General features: G+C 49.6%; 1 protein-coding gene across 1 annotated transcript in view; it reads left to right on the forward strand.

Moving 5' to 3' along the window:
• The first annotated feature begins 397 nt into the window (after positions 1-397).
• Positions 398-9,962, forward strand: part of LRP8 (LDL receptor related protein 8) — an 89,448-nt gene continuing 79,883 nt past the window's right edge. Inside the window, exons 1-2 of the mRNA XM_029945827.1 lie at positions 398-535; positions 9,727-9,891. Coding sequence (XP_029801687.1) covers positions 398-535; positions 9,727-9,891 — 303 coding nt within the window. The remainder of the gene's footprint in view (positions 536-9,726; positions 9,892-9,962) is intronic.

Consider the following 9,962-nt stretch of genomic DNA (forward strand, 5'->3'; position numbering starts at 1 on the left):
CCAACCTTGAGCCTCTGCTTGAACTATTCTCTCTGGCTAAAGGCTCCCTCTCTGGATAGACTTTCTCTTCCCTGTTAGCAGAGTTTGTCCACCTTCTTCTGAAATCCCATGGCCCTCACGGCCTCTGTCATGGGGTCATCACACACCATCATGATTGTGTGTCTGTCTCAAAACTCTGGTCTATGGACCTACGAGTTTTACACAAGCACACAATCAACACACAGCAACACGCAGCCAGAAAGAAACCACAGCTGTCTCCCATAGGGTGTACCCAGACACCTAAACCCCAGTTGCCAAAGGCACATGCACACATCCGTGACCCCCTAACCAAGGCACCCATGTACACGCTTACACTCAAGTAAGCAACAGGGTGACATCTATGAATGTACACATCCTCATGCACACCCCCGTGTACGTGCTCACAGCGTACGTCCACGCACACAGGGACACGGCCACCCTCACAGAGCTGCACACCTGCAGAAATAGCCTCTACATTCACAGACGCACACGCCAGTGTACCATCGTGCAGAAACACGTACCACCACCCGCCGGTGGGGTCACACACGGATGTGCTGACGTGCACACACACGGAAGTCATTCCCAGGGGTGGGCTGGCCGGCTCTGGCCTGAGACTGGGAGGACAGTCTCCTCGGAGACAGGCTGGAGGCCACGTAGGGGGCCTGGGAAACCAGGCCACCACCCCTGGCTGGAGCTCAAGCCTGGATGGGAAGATAAATGATGTGTCTTTTGGGCTCCTGGGTGGAGGGTCCTGGGAGGGAGGGGTCCTCTTGGGCTGATTCCTGGCTCCCATTTTCTTCTTGCCACTGTGCTTTCAGACCACTTCAGGCCCAGCAAACCGCCGCCCCCAGGCCAGGCCCCCGCTGTTGCTCCAGGCACCCTCAGCAGCCTTGTCTTTAAATAGTAAGAACAAACACTTACCAGCATTTGCTGAACACCGGGCCAAACAGGGGGAACTCCACCCCAGGGACCTCAAAGGCCTCACCCTGACAGCACTGACATCTCAAGGGGCCCTCTTGATACCTCTGACAGGTAGAATCATCCTACTCACATTAAAGGTATAGAAATGGAGGCTCAGAGAGGTGAAGGGACTTGTCCAAAGTGACACCCCTGATGTAGAAATGGGCCATCTTTCCTGAGGGAGCTCCTGGTCCCTGGGTCTCCAGGCTGGTACTGGGTCCCCTCAGCCCTCACCTGCCATCCAGGGAAACAGCAGAAGCAGGGAGACCTCTGGAGGCTGGGGTCTTTCTTTGGATCTGGGTAGATTTTGCTAGGGAGCATCCTGGCCTTCCTGGCTCTGGGAAGCCACCTCCTTGACCTGCCAGGGTGGGGGCCCGACCTCCACACCTTAGACATCAATGGAATAGCAGTGGCTACTCTTACCCCTGCTCCCAGCCCCACTTCTGGCTCCTAATAGGCTGTGGCCCAGTTGCCAGGTGGAGGCAGGTCCCTGGCAGGTTCCTCTGGAACCTCAGGCTCCTAAAACCCCTGAGCTGAAGGAGTTCAGTGTCTCAGGCCATCCCAGGTGCTGTGGCACAACTGCCGGACCTGGCACAAGGGTTTAAGAGATGACAGCAGAAACAGGCTAAAGCTAGGAAACCCCAACACGGGGCTGATTGCCTTTAATTCAGCGAAACAGCCAGAGCAGAGATCAAGTTTAGACGAAGCCTGGACTCTGGGCTCTCCCCACCAGGAGGAAACTTCTGGGACTCCCTGAGTGAGGCTGGACCAATTCTGCCCATCTCTAAGCCGCAGCCTCTCCAGCTGCTGGACACAGGTGGAGATTTTCAGACTATGTTCCCCATTTGGGAAGGCGGCTTGGGTGGAGCAATGGCGCTACAGGGCCCTTGGATTCCTCCTTGCCCTGCAACAGGAGCACGCAGTGTGACCACCGGCTCACCAGACTTACTCCTTCCTGGGCGCACGGGAAGACTGCATTACTTGCCTAACTTGCTGAGGTGACAAAAGCCAACAACTGAGGTTTTCCGAAAGGGGTGTTGACAGAGGCAATGTACGCTGCTCCCAGGCCCAGCTTGCAAATTGCTAGTGAATGCTCTGCTCTTTCCCTCGCCTCCCACGTGGCAGTGCAGTGAATCACAGTATATACAGCGGCCCTGTAAGATGAAGGGACTTGATTCCTGAGTCGTCACGTGGAAAAGAGATGCTCAGGAGAGCCACTGACCCACATTGTAGTTGTGTGAGCAAGAAATAAACTTTTATTGTGTTACCCCATTGAGATTTCAGGGTTTATTTGCTACCTTAGTAGAACCCCGGCTAGCATAACTAATATGTTCTTTGAGTCCAGGGTTTCACACAGACTTTTACTTTTTTATTTCTATTTTTTTAAGTAGGCTCTATGCCCAATGTGGGGCTCGAACTCACTACTCTGACATCAAGCTCTACCGACTAAGCCAGCCAAGTGTGCCCAGATTTCTTTTTAATGTTTATTTATTTTTGAGGGAGAGAAGGAGAGAGACAGAGCATAAGCAGGGGCAGAAAGAGAGGGAGACACAGATTCTGAAGCAGGCTCCAGAATCGCAAGATCATGACCTGAGCTGAAGTCAGACGCTCAACCAACTGAGCCACTTAGGTGCTCCGGTGCCCCCAGATTTTTCTTGAAGAAAGAATTCTACAACTAAAACCCCACATCCAAGATGTCCTCTCTCAGGGCCCCCAGCTCTGGTGTTTTGGGATTCTATACTCAGACAGCTGTGGCAAGTGGGAGCCAGGGATCTTGAGCTTAGTCCTATATCTTGGCTGTGTGACCATGAGCAGGCGACATGCTTTTCAGAGCCTCGGTATCACCATCTGTAGAGTAGAGGCAGTAATAAGTCACGAACAGGGGGGCAGTGAGGATCCAAAAGGAACTGTAAACTGTACGCGGGTTCAAGTCCTGCATTGGGCTCTGTGCTAACAGCTCAGAGCCTAGAGCCTGCTTCAAATTCTGTGTCTCCCTCTCTCTCTCTGCCCTCCCCCACTTGTGTGCATGCTCTCTCTCTCTTTCAAAAATAAACATTAAAAAAATTTTTTTAAAGAAAAAATACAAAGAAAATATTTCACAACAGAAAATATGAATGAAAAATAAACCTGAAAAGAAGATGCACGACGTTATAGTAATCAGGAAAATGCAAATTAATACCACAATGAGATTTCCTACCGAAGAGCAGCTTGTGGCCCAGGACAAGTATTGGTGACGACGTGAAGCAACGGGGGAGATCCTTCTACTCCTAGTGCAGTGAAAAGTGCCACCATTTTGGAAATGGTGATTGCGTTAGTAGGTGTAAACGCTGGAGGAACTTATGCATACAAGCACCAGGAGACCCGTACAAGGATGTTTCCAGGTGCACCACTTATAATGGCAAAAACTTTGAAACCAAGCTAATGTCCTTAGCAGGAAAATGAGTTAATAAATTGTGCTATCTCCAGATAATGAAATCGCACACAGTAATGGAAATGAATCAGATCTCGCCACAGCCAAGTGTGTGAAGGAATCTTAGAAACCTAACACCCAGTGGGAAAAGCTTGTCACAGAAGGCTCCATGCAACACGATGACACTTGTAAGGCTCAAACACAAGCGAATAAACCATATTGTTTAGGTTTTCATACATATGTGGCATGTAATACAAGTGTTTTTGGGTTTTGGTCTTTTTATGGAGGAAATGATTCATACAAAATTCTAGATAGTAGGGAAGGCAAGGGAATGGGTTAAGGACAAAGCCCACGTATTAGTTACACTCTCCTGTTCTTATTGGGTTCAAAGGTTTTCATGATAATGCTTCATATCCAGGTGGTCATACATCCGGTATTCCCAAATTTATACCTGCTGTCCCAGCATAATTATTCACCACAACCTCTTTCTCAGAAAGTCCTGACTTGAATCATAAATTATATAATTTATATAATTATATAATTATTGGAATAGCCATGCAGTCCCTGAATGTATATTGGAAAAATATAATGAGTATATCAAACCTGTGACTTCATGGAGATTATTGCTTAGGATGAAGCCACGTTTATTAACCAGAAGGGTTTAAAGGAGAATCGAGGCTGGCAGGAGAAGAGGTAAGTGAGAGGGAGGGAGTCATTCAGGCAGGGTGAGAGGGACCGGTCATGGGACATACTGACCTAGTCCAACCCCTCATGTGAGGGATGGGGACGCCAAGATCAGAGAAGGAAAGATGCCTGCCCCGCGTCCTACAGCAAGGCTGTGACGGAGGCAGACGTAACTCCAGCTCCCCTGCGAGTACGTGGCCAGGAGGCAAGAAACCAAGGCTGGGATGGTCCTGCCCTGCCTGTGGTCTGCTGTGAAACCGCCAAACACCTCCATCCTCTCAGTTGCCTGGTGTCTTCGTCTGTGTAATGAAGGGGTCCTGCAGCTGATGGCAACCATGTTCATGGTAACGACAGATAATCGTTATGGAGTGCTTACTCTGTACTCTTACAGAAACAATAGCAAACACTTATACAGGGTGCGCTACATACTAAAAACACTTCTAAGCACTTTATGTACACTAATTTCGTTGATCCTCATGAATTCTATGAGATAGTGTGGCAACCAGTCTTCGAGAGGCTCACAGTGATTTATGTCTTCTCGTTGATATGCTCCTGTATGGTCCCTTCTCACGTGGATGAGGGCTGACCTGGGTAATCAGTAGGATATTGCAGAAATGATGCAGTACGATGTCCACAGGAAGATCATAAAAAGACACTGTGACTTCCTCCTTGCTTCCTCTGTCTCTCTCTGGAATGGGTGACTATGGGAGAAGCTGGCCCCCATGTTGTAAGAGCACTCAAGCAGTCCGGTGGAGAAATTCATGTGGTGAAAAACTTAGTCATCCTGCCAAAAGCTAACAAGAACTTGCCAACCATGTGAGTGAGACAACCCAGACCCTCCAGCCCCACTTAAACCTTCAGAAGATTGCAGCCTGGCTAACATTGTGACCCAACTAAGCAGCGCCCAGATTCCTGGCCCACAGACACTGTGAGATGTAATAAGTATTTATTGTTGCTTTAAGTTGCTAAGTTTTGGTGTATTTTGTTATGCAGTCATAGATAATTAACACTACTAGGTAACATTTTCATCTCATCCCCATTTTATAGATAAGGACATTGGGGCACAGAGAGTTTAAATAACTTGCCCTGGGTCACACAGTTAGCTAGTGATTTAAACCCTAGCAGTTTGGACCCATATACGTCCATGTAATGAATGAGAGTAGCCTTTTTTTTTTTTTTTGGCAAAAACAAAGATATTCTGTCTAACCAGAGAAAGGAAGAGAAAGATATACAGAGAAAAGTGGCAAAGAGAAATTAGCAATTGGCTCACAGTAGAGCAGGAAAGACTTGGGCTAGACTTCTGTAAAGTGAAGGTCATGGACAGTGGGAGAGCTCTGCTGTGATTATCTCAGGTCGTTGGTCTGTTTCCCTGGCTGGGTGGGTGACATAGTGGTGGGTCCCTGGGTGTGGGATTCTGACATGCCTGAGTAGCTCCACCAGGGCTTATTACTCTGCACTGTCACCGTCTGCCTGCAGACCAGAGAGCCTCAAAAGCAGGAACTTACTTAGTCTTGCTCATCTGTGCCTCCCCTAGCATAAGGCCAGTCAAGGAAGTCTGGGGTGGTGTGTGCAGAAGGCCTTCTGGCTCCGGCTGTGACCTTTCTGGATGAGGCTGGAAGGCTTCCAGAGGAGGAGGGATTTGAGCAGAGGCCCGAAGGATGAAATAGAAGTCAGCCAGTGCAAAAGTGTTCTACTCAGAGGGCACAGACAGGCAAAAGCCTGAAGCCCCAAGTCCTGTGGGCCGAGGTGAGGGAGAGGAGTGTGCACCAGGTGGGCTGCGGGGCCCCAGGCAGTTCTGACCCAGACAGGGTATGGAGGCTGGTGGGGAGGGCAGAGTGACACGCTGACAGCAGGTAGGATGTCACCCATTTCTTAATCCTGGCATAGTCACTGCACTTGGGGTTGGGTTTGAGGATTTTCTTTGGATCTCCCAAAGTGGAAAAGGCCTGTATGCTTGAGTCAGCCCAGGATGGAGAGAAGGGACAGGTGGGGACAAGTCAGGCAGGCAGCAAAAACTGTACCCCAGTGTCCATTTGGTGTCTGGTATCTGTCAGGGGCTGAGCTTTCTCCAACTGCCCCTCCCTGGAATTAACCAACTTATGGGCCCTGAAAAATTCCCAGTTCTTTCCTGGGCTCAAAGGTCAGCTCTGCCATCTACTAGCTGTGGGACCTCCCCATTCCTTAGTGTGCTCATCTGCAAAATGGGATAAACGTCCAACCTGCCTCATGAGGATGTTATAAGGACTAAATGAGCTAAAGCACTTAAAGCGATTGGTGTCTGCCCCCCAGCAAGTGCACCGTACGAATTAGCTAGTATTACTTGATATGGTTTACTTGTTAACCGTTTCAAGTATTTGAACATCATTTATCTAATGCTGGCTACGTGGCAGGCCTTGTACTTACCTCTGAAAATAAGGATGAGTCAGACAATAGACCTCCTGGGGGTGCAGAAAACTTCAGCAAGGCAGAAACAAATATTGGTCAAATGTGCCCCATGCCAGGGACCCAGAATCAGGGAGGTCACAGGCTGATTCGGGAGAGCGGGAAGTAGCCCAAGCTGGCTTCGGACTGAGGGGAGCCTAGAGAGCCTCTGATGTGGGGCTGTTGAGAAATAAGGAAGTGCCCATCTTGGCCACTGGATCCAGGTGAGACCATATGAACAAAAACCTCTCTCTGAGGGGAGGTCAGTGGATGCCTGGGCTGGATCTTTATTCTTTGAGTGTTGGGAAGTCACTAGGGGTTTTTGAAAAGGGAATTATGTTTGAATAATAGTAACACAAATAATGATTATTATGCATCAATTGTATATTTCATGCTGTGCATACATAATCTCATCTAATATAATCCTCTCAACCCTGTGAGATGAGTTCTGTTATCATTCCCATTTTAGAGGAAGACACTGAGCCAAAGGGGTTAAGTGAGTTGCCCAAGATCACATAACCAGGAAGGGAAGGAACAGATTTAAACCCAGGCAGTCTAACCCAGAGCCTGGAACCTCTCTATCATGCTGCTTCTGGACTCCAATCCACACAAAAATCTTAAAATTAGAATCTATCTTGGATATTCCCCATCTCTCTCATTTCTCAGGTGAGAAACTGAGGCTTAACAATGGGGACTGATTTTCTTAAAAAAAAATTTTTTTATGTTTTTTAAATTTATTTTTGAGAGACAGAGAGAGACAGTGAGAGCAGGAGAGGGTCAGAGAGAGAGGGAGATACAGAGTCCGAAGCAGGCTCCTGGCTCTGAGCTGTCAGCACAGAGCCCGATGTGGGGCTCAAACCCATGAGATCATGACCTGAGCCGAAGTCGGATGCTTAACTGACTGAGCCACCCAGGCACCCCCGGGGACTAACTTTCTTAAGACCACAGAGTGGAGGAGGAGCAGCTGATTTGGAGAGGTCAGTCGAGGCTGCAGGAGGGCGTCCGTCCTGGACTCCATAGTCCCAGGCATCCTGTTGTCACAGCAGGCATCACCGTGCTTGGAATAAAACCCACACTCCTTGCTGTGACCTACAGAGCCCTCATGTGATCAGAGCCTTCCTGACTCCCTCTGACCTCACCTGACGCACCCACCTTCTCCCCACCAACAGGTTCCAGCCCACCTCAAGGCCCCCTGCTGTGCTGTTCCTTCTGCCAGGAATGCCTTCTACCTGATCTTCATGTAACTGGGCATTTAGTCCATTTGGGCTGCCCTAACAAAATACCATAGACTGGGGGGTTTATAAACAACAGAAATTCAAGTCTCACAGTTCTGGAGGCTGAATGTCCAAGATCAAGGACTGAAAGATCAAGACACCAGCCCACTCCCTAGTTCACAGATGACCATCTTCTCACAGTATCTTCACATGGCAGAAGGGGCCAGAGATCTCTCTGAAGCTTCTCTTACAAGGGCACTAATTTTATTCATGTTCTAATTGCCTCTCAAAGGACCCACCTCCAAATACCCTGGCATTGGGGATGAAGTTTCTTTTTTTTTTCTTTTTTTAATTTTTAATGTTTTATTTATTTTTGAGAGAGAGAGAGACACACACAGAGACAGAGAGAGAGAGACAGCGTGAGCAGAGAAAGATCAGAGAGAGAGAGAGGGAGACACAGAATCAAAGACAGGCTCCAGGTTCTGAGCTGTCAGCAGAGCCCAACGCGGGGCTCAAACCCACAAACCGTGAGATCATGACCTGAGCCAAAGCCGGATGCCCAATCAACTGAGCCACCCAGTGCTCCTGGGGATGAAGTTTGAACATATGAATTTTGGAAGGACACAAGCATTCACTCTTCAGCAGCCTCCTCCTTGTCATTCAGGGAAATGTCACCTCTTCAGAGATGCCTTCCCGGATTACCTGTTATCTCCCATCACTCTCACATCACCCTGTTTTATTTTATTTTCATAGTAGTTATGATGATCTGAAATTATCTTTATTGTTTTCTTGCTTTTGTGTTTTTCTCTCCCAAGGAAGATGGAAGCTGCAGGAGAACAAAGAGAGACCTCCTCTACTTCTACACTGTATCCTTGGGCCTCAGATAATGCTGGGCACAGAGTAGATGCTCCATAAATTTTTGTTGAAAATGTGCATGCATTTCATTATTTGTGTGTTGACCCTCTGTCTCCCCACTGGTCAGGGCTTTCACCAGGACTGGTTCTATGTCTGATTCACCTTGGCAACCCTAGGCCCAGGAAAAGGTTGGCACAGAGCAGGGCTGAGATATACTTGTTAAATGACTGAACAAAGGATAAAAGGGGTAATGGCAAGAGCACTTGCTGGGTTCATGTCTCCTATGAGGTGGTCACAGCCATTGCCAAGGGGCTGCCCTTTGTGGGAAGCAATACGGGTCAGTAACAGGGCTGCTGATGAGACAGTGGCCTCCAGGCCTGGGACTAACAGCTCCTGAAGCTCTCTCTCCTGCCCTCTGCCATGGAGGTGAAGGGGCAGGAGGAGATGGAAGGGTGGATTTCCACTCCGCCTAGACACCTGCCAGTCTGTCTCTCTTAGTGACCAATGCCCTCAAACCTTATTATCCAAAGAAGGTTGTGCGGGATTGACCTCACTTACCAAAAGACAGCTAAAATCTAGTCCTGGGTCTGTTCTCTCACCCTGACATAAGTGAAATGGGGCTGGGACCTTCTGGAGAACAGACTTCTCCTCCATACAGAGGGTGGACAGAGGCCCTGGGTGTGTGTCCCCCATGGGCAGGGATAACACATTCCTTTTGTGGGGCCCCACAGTCCCCTCCCATTTCCATCAAAGCAAAGACTTTGGTGTTGTCCCGACAGGTCCCCCTGATTGCCCCTTAGCCTGGCACCATGGAGAATGCCAAAAGGATGAATGCATAAAGTCTATGTGCCAGGCCAGATCCACCTGCCTCACATCCTCAGCCACAGTCACATGAACATGTAACATGCACGGAGGCACACTAACCAGCTACACACAGCTGTCATATCTGGGAGGGAATGTCTGAGGCCTGCATAAGTCCAGTCCAGCTACCCCAGCTTCTCCCTGATCTCACATGTCTTGGTATGGGGACTCTTACCACTGCCACCACCTCTGTCCCATGTGCACACTGTACAGGCCTGTGCACCAGGGAACATAATCTGTCATCCAGCGCAGGTTTACTCTTACTCATCTCTCAGCCTCCTATCAGCCTGACACCTCCTCCAGGCAGCCAGTGCTGCTTTCCCTGGCCTGTCTGCTGCCTCTGGGGCAGGAGCCTCGCCCGGCTCATCCCAGCGTCTGCGGCTCCCAGCTCGCAAGAGGGCCCTCGGCGGGGTCGCCGCGAGCCAGCTGAGGGAGGAGTGGACCAAGGACAAGAGGGAGGAGGGACAGGCAACGGCGGCGGGAGGAGCGTGGGGCGGAGGCGGCCGCGGGAGGGGGCGCGCGCGCCGGCGGCGGCCGCC

This window comes from Suricata suricatta, chromosome 8, assembly GCF_006229205.1.
Source record: "Suricata suricatta isolate VVHF042 chromosome 8, meerkat_22Aug2017_6uvM2_HiC, whole genome shotgun sequence".
Taxonomy (NCBI): domain Eukaryota; kingdom Metazoa; phylum Chordata; class Mammalia; order Carnivora; family Herpestidae; genus Suricata; species Suricata suricatta.